Source organism: Podarcis erhardii, assembly GCF_964252035.2.
Source record: "Podarcis erhardii genome assembly, chromosome: 5".
Classification (NCBI taxonomy): Eukaryota; Metazoa; Chordata; class Lepidosauria; order Squamata; family Lacertidae; genus Podarcis; species Podarcis erhardii.
In genome coordinates this window covers 58,994,915-59,011,149 of record NC_138509.1, presented here as the reverse complement: position 1 = coordinate 59,011,149, position 16,235 = coordinate 58,994,915, and the positions used below count along the sequence as shown (strand labels likewise).

Sequence of the window (16,235 nt, the reverse complement as noted above, 5' to 3'; positions counted from 1 at the left end):
CTCTTTCTAATGGTGCCTGCCCTCAGGAGGGGCACCTGCTGCAGCCGAGCCTGTTTCCAGGGACTCAAAGGCATGTACAACCATTGCAGAACTACAAGGAAAACAATGAGGTAGGAATAACTCCTCCTTTTGTGAACTGCCCTGCCTTATCCAAGCTGAAAAACATAGGGCGTTTTCTCTGCGGGTGTATTCATGCCTTTGATGCAATAGTAGTGCATTAGTGGTGGATTTCTACTGGACCGTCCACACATCATTCTGCTGTATTAATTATTCTATGGTGTTCTCCAATATTAGAGCATTATTGCCATCTGAAAGGGCACCTTGCACTAGAGCGCAACAAAAGCTGGACCAAAAAAAGTTGCAGGATTTCTGTAGGAAGTTACAGGACATGGAAATGAATGCCCTTCAAGGGGCAAACAGTAATGAAAGTGGGATCATGTCTATCTGCCAGGATGGTACCATGAGCACAAATCATCATGCATGCACAATAAAAAGGACATGTGGAGGGGGCCATAGATAGACCAGTAGAAAAGCATTTCACTGTCTATCTCAGATCCTGGGGGGTGCTTATATGGCAGAGTTTAAATTCATGGATTTCAGTGAGCTCAAATGTGCTTTGCTCCATAGCCCAATTCACCCATCACATGGACATGCTAGCTGGGACTGAACATTTAGAAGGCATCAAGTTGGTGAAGGCTGCTATAGTTACTGGCTTACCATGAACAAGGATATGCTTCCTGCTTTGCTTCTCCACTAGTTGAAACAACAAACCACAATCCCTGGCTTAGTCCTATGAGGGATTACAGCTCAAACAAACCACATTCAGGAAGTCAAGAACAAACCTTGACATTACATGGTTATTTGTTTGGAGCAAATTTGTGTGGACCCCTCACAGAGCTAAGCCAGGGACTGTGGTTTTTTGTTTTCTCTAGGGAGGAGAAAAGTGACAGACACCTGCATATTCATGGTAAACAATTAACTATGGTTTACCATGATGGGTGAGCACAGACTATATTGGAATGCTGCTGCTTCGTTTTTCTTAAGGCTTGAAGCGGAACTTGGTGTTTGTTCTGGCACTAGAATACACAAAGCCTCTGTCTTTTGAATGTGTACTGCATTCAAATATGTATACTGTTCCTGTTAAAGAAACAATAACTCACAAGGATGGGGGGGAGGGTTCCTGACATTTGACAACCCTAATTTCCTTTAGCTTTAGACATAATCTTGTTGACTTGGTTTTGAATGTTAATGTACCCAGGTGTATGCACTTGCAACCTTCATGCAACCAATGATGTTGTAGAATGTGGTTCATAGCTAGGCAGTCTTCAATGATCCAAGTTTCTCACTTGGTCAGCTTAGGATCATTGATTGCATTCTGCCGAAGCTTCTGAGTCTCCATCCCAGAATACTTTATTTAATTTAATGTGGCATTTGGTTGATTTAATGTGGTAAGTATAATGTTCCTTTAATGTGGAAAGTATAATGTTCCAATTAAACTTCAGGCATTTATTGGGCACCCACCTGGTATCCAACATTGGCCCTTGTAATGCCCTATATTCCCATATAAATCTATCCCCTTCCACAAATGTACCAGAGCCCAATGGCAAATTCAAGTTTCTTTTTCTGACATTTCCTTCTCTCGAGCCATAATTGCAAAAGGGATTGGCAGACCTTAAACTGTATTATGAATCAGCTGCTTTTTGCTGGCTGAGAGAATGGCTGCTTCTTGAAAACACTGACGTGTTGGATTTAGAAGGTTTTAATAATGTATTTGGCTGGCATGCATATTTGTGGTATGATAAGGTAAAAGCATATAAAGTGTTTAAAAATCACATTGTCAGAAAAGCATTGTTTAATGTTTGGATAAGATATAAGGATTTGTTAGAAAAGAAAACTCCAAGATGATTGTCACCAATGGAAGCGAAGGCACAGAAAAAACTCAATATGGAGGCCAAATGGCCGAAATATTGGGAAATTTTGGAACAAGATGGAGACAGAATAAAATTGCAGAGCTTTGAAAAATAGAAAAATAAAGTGCGAGATTGGCTTCATTATTACCAAATAATGGAGGCATATAATTCGGATTAAAAAGCTGGCTTCCAGGTGGAAAAATCAAAATTGGAAACAGAATTGTTTGATCCAAAAATTAAGCATTTGTCAAGAATGTATAACTTGTTGCTGAGATGGAACACTCAGGATGAAATGGTGAAATCAGTTATGATTAAATGGGCACAAGATGTTGGACATAACATAATGATGGCTGACTGGGAACAGTTATGGACCACAGGTATGAAATTTACGGCATGTTATGCCTTAAGAGAAAACTTAATGAAAATGATTTACAGGTGGTACATGACACCAGTCAAGCTTGCAAAAATTTACCATTTGCCCGATAATAAATGTTGGAAATGTAATGAGATTGAAGGTACATTCTTTCACCTTTGGTGGACATGCCCAAGGATTAAGACATTCTGGGAGATGATTTATAATAAAATGAAAAAGGTATTTAAATATACCTTCCTGAAGAAACCAGAGGCCTTTCTCCTGGGCATGGTCGGCCAACTGGTGCCAAAGAAGGATAGAACATTTTTTATGTATGCAACAACAGCAGCAAGAATACTCATCGCAAAATATTGGAAGACACAAGATCGATCTACCCATCCGGGAAGAATGTCAGATGAAGTTGATGGACTACATGGAATTGGCGGAAATGACTGGCAGAATCTGAGACCAGGGAGAAGAGTCGGTGGAAGAAGACTGGAAAAAGTTTAAAGACTATTTACGGAAATACTGTAAAATTAATGAATGTTAGAAAAATGTTGGAATAAAGTTATATGGCTTTAGTAGAAATGTTATAAGGAATTAAGGACAAATAGATTAATAGAGTATTAAAGGGAAAATAAGGTTAGAATGTGTTAAGATAATTATAGGATTAAAAATAGAGGAAGATGGAAAGGAATTGCTGAAAGAATTAATAGAAGTGGAATACAAAAAGGGAGGTGTGAGGAGGTCGCGGAAATAAGGGAATGAAAGATAAGATATTGAAACTATTTGATGTGTTTTAAATTGTGTTTGTTTTGTTTTGTTAGTTTAATGTTAGTGTTTTGTTAGTGTAATGTATAGTTGTTGTTTTGTTTTGTTTTTTGTATTGTATTGTATTGTGTTGTATTGTATGGTTTTTATTCTTTGTAGTGTTGGAAAAGGTAATAAATATTATTTTTTTTAAAAAAAGCAAAGGGATTGCTGGGCTTCCACACTAACATCATTCATTTGTATAACCTGGTCATCAAAATCAATAGATGGTCATTTCCATGTATAGAGGATCATTTAAACATTTAGTTAGTAGTGGTGAGTTGGATATTATTCAGCCATCTCAGAGAGTCTATTGAATGCAATGAGCAGGTATTGCAAATGTGTTTATCAGTCCTGGCCACAGATATTTTTATGCTTGAAGCAAAACAAGCACACACATGCACACCACATAGCTGAGAGCCTGCTCTGGACAGGAGTTCGTTATTAAGAGCACTTCAGATACGAGGCAAGAAAATTGCACCCTTCCTGAAATCTACTGCCCAACGCCGACTGCTTCATGGCATTTCATAGCCCTGCCAGCTGGGCCCTGATGCCTGTGTGTGCAGGGAATGGGAACAAGGGGGGAGGGAGAGAGAGAGAGCTGGAAAGCAGGAGGGGGAGGAAGAAACAGAGAGGGCTGGAGGAGCGGCCCAGACTGGGAGGTGGGGACATCCTTGTGGCTGGCTCCCAACTCAATCCTGGGAGGGGGGGAGCATGCCTGGTGAAGATTGGCTGCCGGTTCCCCCCAAGAGGCTGCTTTGGAAACCTAGAGGGGGTGGTGCTAAACAGCCCAGAGCAGAGACTTCAACTTAATCTAGCTTCAGCACACTCCATCCCACCGATAGTGCCAGATACAACCTTGGGGGAGAATGCTTTTGCTTACCTAGGCGCAGGCACACCCGTTTTAAGAGGCAGGTGTTGGCTCCCTGGCTGGGCTTGGCCCAGGCAGTGCCCTCCATTCAGCTTGGCTCCCATCGGCGCTCGTGGCAACCAGAGTCCCACGTTCTCTCCCTCTCTGTCCCCTGCAGCCGAGGGAGCCCTGAGGGGAGTGTCTCTGAGCCATGATGTCACCCTGCCCATGGAATGCCCTGGGCACTGTGCTGCTGGTTCTGGTGCAGGGCTGGGCGCTGTCTGTGAGTCAGGAGTACGACTACTACAGCTGGCAATCCGACAACTTCCAGCATGGACGCTTCTACACTAAGCAGCCCCAGTGCGTGGACATCCCGGCCGACCTGCAGCTCTGCCACAACGTGGGCTACAAGCGCATGCGTCTCCCTAACTTGCTGGAACACGAATCCATGCCAGAGGTAAAGCAGCAAGCCAGCAGCTGGGTGCCCCTGCTGGCCAAGCGGTGCCATTCCGACACACAGCTTTTCCTGTGCTCCCTCTTTGCACCTGTCTGCCTGGACCGGCCCATCTACCCGTGCAGGTCGCTGTGCGAGGTGGTGCGCGACTCGTGCGCTCCTGTCATGGAATCCTACGGCTTCCCTTGGCCTGACATGCTCAACTGCAACAAGTTCCCCTTCGACAATGACCTGTGCATCGCTGTGCAGTTTGGAAACAGTCAGGCAACTCAGCCACCAGGTAACTGCATGGGGAGACTGTGATGGGGGGAAAGGACCTGTGCTAAGAGATTGTTTGGGAGGCAATGTCTCTCTTACAGAACCCCACATTCATCCTGCCCGTTAGACCTTGGGTCCTAGGGTAAGAGGCTCAGGCATACAGCCAACTAGGCACTGAATAAGGGTAGGAGCCCATTAGACCTTGCCTCCTAGGGTAATCCAGCTCTGCTCTCGCTGCTCCTGGCTCAGGTTATCGTTCAAAGCTCTGCTGGTATTGCAAAGTGTGCAAGAGACTGCCAGTCTATAAGGGCATAGTCCAGAAGGGTGGATGGAGCACAAAGCTTGTAGGCTAGGCCCAGAATTGGAGTTTGTCCCCATGTTCATTGCTTATCCAAGCCTTTTCCTGAACTGGTAGTGGCAAGTGGCTTCAAAGCTGAAAATCATCTCTCCTTTCTCTTCATGTCCCAAGACCAGGCAGTTTTTCATTACATTTGCTGTGAGACATTATACAGTACTTGAGGCTCTGAGAAAATATCCTGTCACAGTTGCGAAATGAGAGTACTAAGTGGCTTTCTCAACACTCACAATATTTGTGGTGTTTATCCCCCTCCTTTCGTGAAGTTTACATAATTTCCCATTTCATTATGTTGAAATAGCATACTGCAACGATGAGCTTGATGAATATGTTGATCTTTTGATTCTTCCTGCCAGCTTGAATGCTGCTATATGGCAGGGACAGGGAACTTGTGGTCCTAAATTACAACTCCCATCATCTCTACCCATTGGCTCTGCTGAGTAGGGGCTGATGGGAGATGGAGTCCAATAACGCCTGAAGGGCCACAGGTTCCCCACCCTGCTCTATATAGGGCTTTCCTTGTCCTTGAGATACCACCTCCAAAAGTCCCTTTTCATAAGAAGCATCTTTACAAAAGCAGCAGCAGCACCCCAACACAGGGCAAACCATCCATCTGACCATTTGCCCTGTATCTGTTCCCTTGCAGAGGCACAGCCTTCTACACGGCATACTCCCAGTGGGACAGCTTCCGATCAGTCTCTAGGACAGCCTCTGCTGAAGATTTCAAATCTGTAAAAATAATCCTTAATTGGATTAAAACCAAGTTACAGTCATGGGAATAGGGTGGGTCCTGAAAACACACTGCTAGAACCCTAATTTGGGGGGGGGGGCGGAAGCAGGTTACAGGGCTTAAAGGATGGAATGGAAGAGCAAGTGCAGCAAACACGCATATCTACCTATGTGGGATCAATAGCAAATTCTTTAGCTCAGCAACCACTGGGAGGCAGTATCCAATTGAACAGAGAACATCCAAAGAGATGTATAGCATAGGACACTTGGTAAGATTGGAAACAGGAGCCAGAATCCATGACTTCTCTATAGCTTATCCTACTAGTCAGTGGAGTAGGGCACCTTACAACCCCCCACTTTAAGTGCATATGGCAACCTTGTTTTGTGCACACTGGCTGAGGTGGAGGGCATCTCCCAAAATTCATGGTCACATATTTCAACACTCCTCTCCTAGTTTGCTGAGCAACATTTTTCATGGATGAGTTTCCACCAGGCTCATTTTGAATTTAGGAGTATCCTAGGAGGATTGCTGCTTGGAGGAGTGAGCAGCAGAGATTTATGGTGCGGCTGTGAAAATCTGTTTATTTACAAATGAACAGGCAGGGAACCAGGAGTAGCACAAATATTGCCTGTTAGCACAGACCTTGGAATCCAAAGTCTAGCAAGCTCCAAGCACACTTCCTGCTTCTTCCTAGTCATCACTTCCAGCATCTAACTTAACATTGAAAAATTGCCCTCCTAAACAACCCTGTCTCTGATCTCCAAGGAAGTCCTATGGGCTTGACTCTCAAAACTGTAGGATAGCTGGCGGGGGTGGGAGACCCTGGAAAAGGGATGCAAGTCTAAAACAGCAATAGAGCCTAAGGCAGGCATTTTAAGAGTTTTACTGACTTGTTGGTTTTATGGTTCATTTTCACAATTTTATCATTTTATAGTTTCACAACACACTGGTTAGACATTACAGTGCTAGGCGATAACTTGTTGAAATGAAAATGAACTCTTACTCACCCACACCAGGTAAAATACCCTGAGTGACGGCACCCCGAAAGATTGATCATCCATACCAGATCTGGGATGCTAAGGAACACCTACCAACCTGTTATAATGACATTTCTCTGTGTGCGGCTTCAGGAGGGCGCCAGAGATGTCCTGTTCTATTGCTTGTTTCATGCCAGTGTTAAATTAGTGACCCAACTTACAGACTCTCCTGTCTGAGTGAGGATCTCAACATGCTCACCTATAGAGCAGATGGCTGGGTTGCGTGTCCTGTAAAGTTAGGGGCAAGTTTGAAAAGGCTAAAGAAACAATGGCTTCATGCACATGTCAGGTCACACTCACCTTTCATACTTTTAGTTTTTTGTAGCATATATATATGCTGGGGTAACTGTAGGCAAAGGATGTCAGAGGTCTTGTACTTTTAATGTTGGTATAAAGCTGGTAGGCTCGTAAGGATCAGCTTCACACATGAAATACCTTTTCTACCTAACTATTAAAAGATAAAGGAGCTCTGTCCTTCTTTACATCTAGGCCAACCCTTGTCTCCTTACTCCTTCTCTCTGCTTTTCTTTCTTCTTCTCTGAAGAGAAGCAGGGTGGTGCTACATCTCATTTAACCCACCCTAGGACACAGAATAGGGATGCGGGCGGCGCTGTGGGTTAAACCACTGAGCCTAGGACTTGCCGATCAGAAGGTCGGCAGTTCAAATCCCTGTGATGGGGTGAGCTCCCCTTGCTCAGTCCCTGCTCCTGCCAACCTAGCAGTTCAAAAGCACGTCAAAGTGCAAGTAGATAAATAGGTACCGCTCCAGCGGGAAGGTAAACAGCGGTTCCGTGCGCTCCTCTGGCCACATGATCCGGAAGCTGTACGCCGGCTCCCTCGGCCAATAAAGCAAGATGAGCGCCGCAACCCCAGAGTCGGTCACAACTGGACCTATTGGTCAGGGGTCCCTTTACCTTTACCTAGGACATAGAATGGCCCAGGAGTGGGTCTCACCATGTCCTCATGCATTCCACCAGGATGGATAGCCAAAAGAGGCTCCATAGCTTCCCATGGAGCATTTCATCTGCCTGGATTAATAGTAAGTATTCCCCTCAATACATAGCTATAAATCCAAGGAGAAGGCTGGTCCTCAGCTTCATTCATCACTGCTGTAGTCACGACATGACCATTCTTAGCCCAGGGGATCCCCAACTGTAGCTCATGGATCATCAGAGGCCCCCAAGATTCATTCAGGTGATCCATGGCATGTTCATATTAAATGCTCACAGCAATTTTTAATTGTATTTTTATTGCTTCTTTTATTTATTGTCTTGTAGGTTATTATACTTATTATTCCATAGAATTCAAATTGTAGCACAATATATAAAAAAGAAGCAATACAAAATACTATACAAAACCATGCAGCGTATAGCCCAGCACATTACAATTGTTACAACAAGCAGAAAAATCATTAACTAGTCCACCAAGAACCTCAGCAATTTTCAAGTGGTCCATGGGGAGAAACGTTTGAGCATCACTGGCTTAGCTTACACTTCAGGCTATTCCCTCCAGTCAGCCCAGACCACCAGAATGTCGTTTTGCCCTTGACTGACAGGTTCACATCATACAACACAGAGCCTTGGTTTCCCTCATCCTCTCCCATCAAATATCTCCTTTGATTTATATCATTTTAACCCTCACACATGCACTTTTAGGGGGCGGGAAGATAGTAAAATTAAATGGAATGTTATTTAACTGGGGCAAGGATAGGGGTTTGTATAATGGGGGAAATTAAGAGGTGGATAAAGAATCAGTTAAACGAGAAACAAATATTCCCCCCTAAAAAAAAAAAGAAGAAGAAGCCTTATCCAGCTGTTCAAAAGGCTTTCCAATAAGGATTACGGGCTTCCTGTTTGGGTGAGCCAAACTCCCAAACCTTCTGTTAGTTCAAGATACTTCATGACAGGCCAAAGAAAGTTCGTGACGAGTCAGATGATCTGGGATTGAGAATAATCATTATTAGATGTGGGCTGCCCATGAGAATACAGCCAGGAAGTTGCAAGGCCAGAGCTGTGAGCAATGTCCCAAACATTTGGCAGGTGAGGACTCACTTTTTTTTCCATCTTGCAGTGTCAAAGATCTGCACCCAATGTGAGATGGAGCACAAGGCAGATGGCATCATGGAGCAGATGTGTTCCAGTGACTTTGGTGAGTCATCTGTTCAAAGCAGCAGGGATTGGGGAGTCTCCACTTGGGGCACCTGAGAGTGAAGCTGTTGAGAATGTGTTGCAAATTCTTTACTTGCATTCCCCTATCTTCTACAACTTACTGGGATTCAAGGTTCCCTTTGAACCCCAGCCTTTGCCATCAGACCTCCAACAACTTCCAGCTTGTTTCTGGCCCAAAACAAGCTACTGTTTTGACCTAGAAAGCCTTACAACTCCACTCCATTGCTTAGGACAGAGCTTGTATTTTGCTGGCAGAAGGTCCCAGCATTCCAAGTGGAATGGGAAAAACCCCTGTCCAAAGCTCTGCAGAGTCACTTTCTACCACTGTCAATCAGGAGTGGCTAAGGCCCATGTTGCTCCAGATATTGTTGGACTCCATCATCCCTGATAATCGACCAAGGCTGGTGAGAGTTTGAGTCCAACATCGGAAGGGCCACATGGTTAGTCAAGGTATCTGAAGAGTCCAAGGTATCTGAAGAACCACCCTCTGAACCTGCATGCTATGCAAGACCCTTTGAGTATTTCCACACCTGGAAATTAGGGAAGAGGCCCTTTTAGGTGGAAAGACCCCGGATGTGGATTGCCTCCCCACGTAGATTAGCTTGGCACAAACAATATCTTTTAGACAATAGGCCTGTGATTAGAGTGTTGAACTAGGACCCCCCCAGACATCTATTTAATTGTGCAATCTTGATTTGTTCTCATTACATTATTCAGGTGGTTATGGTGGATCCCACTTTCAGAAGTGCCTGTGCATACAAAGGTTTTAAGGCACCTATGGTCAAGGGTCCCTTTACCTTTACCTTTTTACAGTTTACTTGCCAATCCATGAATGTCCTGTAGCTTCCTGCTGAGCTCCTGTAACTTTCCATGCAGCAAATGTTCAAGTGTTGCTTGGTTGGTTTTGCACTACAGTGCAAGCTATCCCTGCAGATGGCAATAATGTGGCAACATCGGGGAAGCATTGCAGAACCATTAGTAAAGCAGAACGATGTGTGAGTGGTCCGGTCTAAACCCATAATTAATGCATGATTATTGTGCGAATGCCATGTTGCAGAAATATATAAATAAAAGTTAAGACCAGCATTCTGGAGACAGGGCTCCATGTCTGAAGAAACCCACTTGGCCATAGAACTCACTGGGTGACCTTAGCCTAGTCCAACTAACTTTATAGGGTTATTGTGAGGGCAGGAGGTTGGGGGGAGGGAGAGAGACATACACATGGACTTGGGTTCCTAGTAGGAAACAAGGATAAACATGCAAAATAAGCAAAGAAAGCATGTCAGGCCTGCTTGTCTGTTTGCTTAAGCTATTAACTAATTGTAACTATTTCATCAGTATTATTTCTGCTGGTGTTTTTATATCATCTGTATTTTTTAATCTATGTTAATTTTGGCTTAATTAGGCTTAACACCATGCAGAATCTGTTCATTGCCCTGAAGACTGTTTATATTGGAAAACACAACATACACATTTTTAAAACAAATCATCATAAAAATAAAACGTGATGTGCCTCATTCCAGAAGAAAGGAGGCCGGCCTGCTACTTCAGATGATAATCCCAGAAAAACAGTTAAACGCTGAAAATAGGAGGCAAGGATCAGAGAGGTTTGTCAGATCTGTCTCCCAGCAACTCCCCTTTGAGGCATCCATCTCTTTGATGAACTCTTGGCTTCAACAGCGATGTTCCCAGTTGACCATGGCAAAGAGGGTTCAGGCTGACACAGTGTGGTGTGTGTTTTTTTTTTAAAAAAAGTTAAAACAAAGCAGTGCAGTATCCACCCAGCAGCTCTTTTTGCTTCAGCATGACCAGTAAGGCAGTTTATACTGGGGCTAACAAGATATACACAGGAGAGACCCGTCCAGAAAGTGGTCAGAAATCAACACCTTTGCCTTCTTTCCTTGACACACGTCATACAAGCTGGTGGCAAGTTGTTCCAGGGTAGAACACCACTTTTTCTCAACACACAAGAACAGGCAATTTGGATCATCAGCATCTTGGGCATGATGTGTGGGAGGCCAAGAACCACTTCACATGAGATATTTCCCCTACATATGATATGGCTCCCAGCCATCTATAGGATCCTCTTCACATAGAAAATCAGTGCATGGAAACAATCACAGTGATTTTCATGATTATGCAGCGGCTGCAAAGTCCTGCTGTAGTCAACAAAATTGATCCTTGATGTAACTAACCCTGTACTTCCCAAAAAAAGCTATTAAGATATACTGCATTTTCCATCCTTTTATGAAGCCGGCCTACTTGCTATTGTAAATGCATTACTGGCACTATATGCATACACGCATGTGATGAGAATAGAATTTGACCTTATCCTAAACACACAGATTAAAAACAAGGATGCAAAAAAATAATAATCTAAAATCTTAGAAAATAACACCAATCAATTCATAGCAATCCAAGACATATGGTTAGATTTTTATTTATTTTTAAATGGTATTTAGAACTCCTGCATACGGAGCTTCTGTACAAGAATATATGCCACTGCAACTGACCAAGTTGAGAAGCATTTGGGATTCAAGGGGGTCACAGAACTTCACTGAATAATATTGATTATATTTTAGTGATTGCCCTGAGTTTCCCCATGTTTTTCTACATGTTGTTGCCATATGACTCTTACTACAATCGTGGATTCAGCCATCTGAAGTTTTTTAATTGCACAGGTTCTGTGCAAGGTTGTTCTTCAAGATTTTAGATTGTTGTAACCTTGTTTTCAAATCATTTATAAGGTCAAATTCTATTATTATCACATGCTTGCATAAATATTGCAAATGCATTTTTTGGCCCTATAGTTATTATGTTGACATTATAGAAAGGTGGAAAATACACTACTGTGTATTATTTATTTATAGCTTTTTTAACCTTGATTTTTGTGTTGTTTATTTCTGGCATGCAGTCAGAGATATTTTCTTTCATTTCTGGTTTTTGTAGGAGTAGGCTGCAGCATTCATCGCTCCACTCCTGGACTAGGGACAAAAACCTGGACGACTCGCACCTGTTGAGGAACCTTTCTCCAATGAACCTGTGATGGGTTTAAAAGCTTAATAGATGGTGGCTTGTCTTTTTGTCAAATACAAATCTATCATTTACAAATATACTCAATAGGAAGTTGAAGAGGAATTCCATGACCTCTCATTCAGTCAGAGGAGACAAACCAGATCCTGACAGTCTGTGTGACCCCACTCTATTAACTACTCCTCATCTCCCCTTGGTGACTTTTTTTTAACAGGGCCAAATACGTAGCTGTCAAACAAGTCAGCCCTCCTAATCCCTGTCCTTATGAACTCACACCCCCTCTTCTTGTTCCTTCACTTTGACTTCACCCAACTGCCTGTAAGCTCCTAACACAATCTGCTTCCCATTTACCCCTACAGTGGTCAAGATGCGCATCAAGGAGATCAAGAAAGAGAATGGGGAGAGGCGATTGGTGGCTGCGCAGAAGAAGAAAAAGCTCCTCAAAGTGGGGCCATTGAAGCGCAAGGACACCAAGAAGCTGGTGCTGCACATGAAGAACGCAGGTGCCTGCCCCTGCCCCCAGCTTGATGACCTCAGTGGCAGCTTTCTGGTGATGGGGCGAAAGGTGGGTGGGCGGTTGCTAGTCTTGGCCATTTACCGCTGGGAGAAGAAGAATAAGGAGATGAAATTTGCTGTCAAATTCATGTTCTCCTACCCTTGTTCCATGCACTACCCCTTCTTCTATGGGGCAGACCCCCACTGAATCCCCACTCATTCCAATAACCCTGCTCACTCTTCTTCACAGCACTCCCCACACTTTTTGGTTCCCCACTCGTAGCCCACAGAATACCCTTTTTTATATGGGCTGACCTACACAAAGCCACATACTGTTGGGAGCCCATCTCTGCAACAGGACTCTTTCTTCTAAAGCACAAACTCCATTAGGACCAGCTCCATTCAGTTCCAGATCAGAGTTCTGCCCATCTTGGAAGCTTTGGAGAACATGCAGAAATCCACCTCATTCCCAACACACCTTCACTAGAAGAATAAGTCTTAGCACCTGCAAGCAAACATCTCTTATCAATCCAAGTACACCCAAGCTCCAATAGAGGCTGAATCACACAGAATTTTAGTTGCAACCTTTAGTGGAACATTTAAGGAAAATCCCAGTCCATTCTTAATTCCTACTAGTGAGAAGCCAAAGATTTTGAAACATTATAAGCAGGGCAACCAATGCTTTCCAGTCGCAACCTTTCATTTTCATAGTGCATTGAACTACTTAGTTACAGGGATGGGAAACCTGCGGCCCACTAGATATTGTTAGACTCCAAATCCCACATTCCCAGCTAGCAAACCTAATGGGCAGGGATATTGAATGCTGTGGTCCAGCAACATCTGGAGAGTCTAACATCCCCATCCCATCCCTGACTTAGTAGGAGTTGGCCAGGCGCAGTATGACGCTCTAAACATCTCAGACTGCCAGACACCAGATGCGTTGTACAAGCTACAATGTCCCAACTAATACTTCACTGGACTGACAATCCCCAGTTCTGGCCTCCTCTCCTAGGTTCTGCATAGCATCTTCTCAAGCCATGTAGAACCTTAAGCAGACACTAAGCAAGGCCTCCCTAGAAGCCTCCCCCAATTTTCAGCTCGCATGACCATTGGCTACTACTCTGGCTGGGGGTGATGAAAGTTGTTGTCCAGGTTGCAGGAGGCTGCTGGTCTGTTATATGATTGTGATGCTTGAAGGCGGGTGACACCCCTCAACTAAAAAGTCCAGGTCTTCTGTCATGACATGGTCATCATTGCATCGGCATCTTTTGAGGCACAGATCTGTACAGCATCCTTAAACATCGTGGGGCAGATCTACCCCATAGATTTTGAACACATTCAACACACATCTAAAGCCCATGACTTCCTCCCCCCCCAAAAAAAATATATATATATAATCCTGGGAACTGTAGTTTGGTAAGGGGATTGGGAATTGCAGTTGTATGAGGGTGGAACAATAATTCCCATGATTATTCAGGGGAGGTCATGTGATTTAAATGTGCACCAAATGTGCTTTGAATGTATGGTAGGGATCTGTGTGTAGTAATACCAAGCGAGGTATTGTGTTCCTAACACAAACATTCTGCCTGAGGCCTTCATGGTCCCTTACAGAGTAATAGACATCAAGTGGTCTATAGGTTTAATTATTCAAGACCATTTGTAATTGGGGATGGATGGACCACTTTGCTATATGAAACCGTTTATGTGAAGTTTCACTGAAAAATATGCCCGTCACCAATTCTGCCTCCTTCCCCTCTCCATGTTTACTTGCCTATGGGCCTGTAGAAATATCATGACTATACCAAGTAGGTTAGTGCACCAACCCGAGGAGCACATCAGACCTGTGCATGCACCAGTGAGGAACCAAACCACCAACTGGGTCTGCCGGGTGGCTGTGTCCACCACACAGGATGCCAGACCACCAACTGAGCCTGCCCGACAGATGGCAAACACAGGACGAATGTGTCTCCCTGGGGCCCTTCCATCTGGCAGTTTTCCAGACTCCTGAATGGTCAAGACCAGCTGGCAAGTTAATCCAGGAGCGAATATTTATAGCATCAGCACTGCCAGTTTCACCGCTCCCCACACCAGCTGTGGGGGGATGGGGGCTGCCCAACACAAAGCAAGCTGTAGGAACTGAGTCTGGCTCCCACACACAGAAGGGTTTTTCACTGGGGCTCATTCCCAGCCAAAGTTTGCTGAGGAAGAGAGGGTGGTAGCTGAGGAGCTCTTGAAAGAACCTCTCTTCCACTCAGGGAATCCTCCGCCCTCAGATTTTCCAGATGAGCTGCTTCGCAAATCATACAGCATGTCACACACACAACTTACTGTTGAGTTCATGGTTTTTGGCCACAACTGCGTGTCATGACTCACTTTTCCCTGCACACTACTGAGAGGATGTTGTTGAAGATTCAACCACCAGTTCGATCGGTTTTTGTACACTGAAGTGGTGGTGGTCGGGTGTTGCCATCTTGTCCTTTGCCTCAAACCGCTAAGTGTCTTTGGCTAGCCGTGCCTTTTGTCATGGCAAACTTGCCGTCTTGCTGGAGGGTGCTGAGGGAAAACGACTGGGCTGGTAATGTCTCACACACAGTCCCCTCAAAAATGTGAGCTATTTTGTTCCCCCTAGGACTTCAATCCCCTTCAGATTGTGAACTGGGATATATTTACAAGCTAGGCCATTCCCCACTGTTCTTACATTTTGATTTATATGGCCTGCACATCACTTGGACACTGACAGATTCTCATGGCACCTGACAGCTTCAGAGCCATCATTGCTTGACTTCAGGGGAAGAATGCAAACACCGCTAGCTCCGTAAATACCCTTCTGTGACTTACAAAAGGAACACTTTCCACTTCTTTGAATCAGATCATAGAGAGGGATTAACAGTGCATTTACTTTTGTCCAAGAATTCCATGCTACATCCAGTTAGTAAATTAGGTAGAAAATAAAGTGCCCACCTGATCAACATTCACATGGGACTAGTCCTCAAGGCCTTAGCAACCTGAAACATTTACTAACCCAGGTCCACTGAGTAGGAGCATCCCTAGCTTGGGGTTGCTTTTGTTCACGGAGCAGCCTTTTATTAAAAATACCATACCTGGGGATGCAATCATCTGTATTCAATTTTCTTCACTGAAAATGCCATTTTAAGCTATTAAATTTGGTCCATTTAAAAAAGAAAAAAAAGAAAACAGGTATTCCATCTTCTATCCTGTCCAATATCCACTCTAATAAATCCCATAGAACTTATCCTGATCACCATCTTGCCTGCTTGGTTTTGCCACCATTTTGCTGAAATTTTCATTGACCCTCGTTTCATCTCGGGGACATGCATGCAGATCTTAAGACAACTCTTGCTCTTGCTGTGTTCTCTATCATTCAGGATTTTTTCATTATTTTTATTAATTCCAAGTCTTTCATTTAAAAAGTGTTCCAGCTTCATTTTATGAGGTGCTTTTTAAAAATAATAAAAAATGAATCTTTCACAAAATGAAGCTGGAGCACTCATGTTGTGGCATCTGCATAGCATTTCCAGCTCAGCCAAGTATTCATAAAATATTTATTTTCTGCTTATGGCAGATCCAAATTCAAAATTAATTCCCATTGATATCATAACTAACTTGCCCCATTGATTTCAGTGGGAATTAGGTCTGGCCCAGCCCCAATGTTTTGAGTCATATGCTGTATTCATGCTGCATTTATTTCATGTCAAGGTCATCAGGGACACTGAATTCTGGCATCATTGTTGTGTTTAGAGTACTGCCATTATCATTCTGGTA

At 43.8% G+C, this 16,235-nt stretch overlaps 1 protein-coding gene across 2 annotated transcripts; it reads left to right on the top strand.

Annotated features, from left to right (window-relative positions):
• SFRP5 (secreted frizzled related protein 5) lies at positions 1 to 15,259 on the top strand. 2 transcript variants are annotated; one of them, XM_081863886.1, is made up of 4 exons: positions 1 to 110; positions 4,101 to 4,656; positions 8,827 to 8,904; positions 12,317 to 15,259. In XM_081863886.1, the coding sequence occupies exons 2-4, from the start codon at positions 4,134 to 4,136 to the stop codon at positions 12,658 to 12,660; spliced, it is 945 nt and encodes a 314-aa protein (XP_081720012.1). In that variant the 5' UTR covers positions 1 to 110; positions 4,101 to 4,133; the 3' UTR covers positions 12,661 to 15,259. The 2 variants fall into 2 exon arrangements, with proteins under 2 accessions (XP_081720012.1, XP_081720011.1); XM_081863885.1 differs by lacking the exon at positions 1 to 110 and having other exon boundaries at positions 3,788 to 4,656.
• Positions 15,260 to 16,235: the final 976 nt, after the last annotated feature.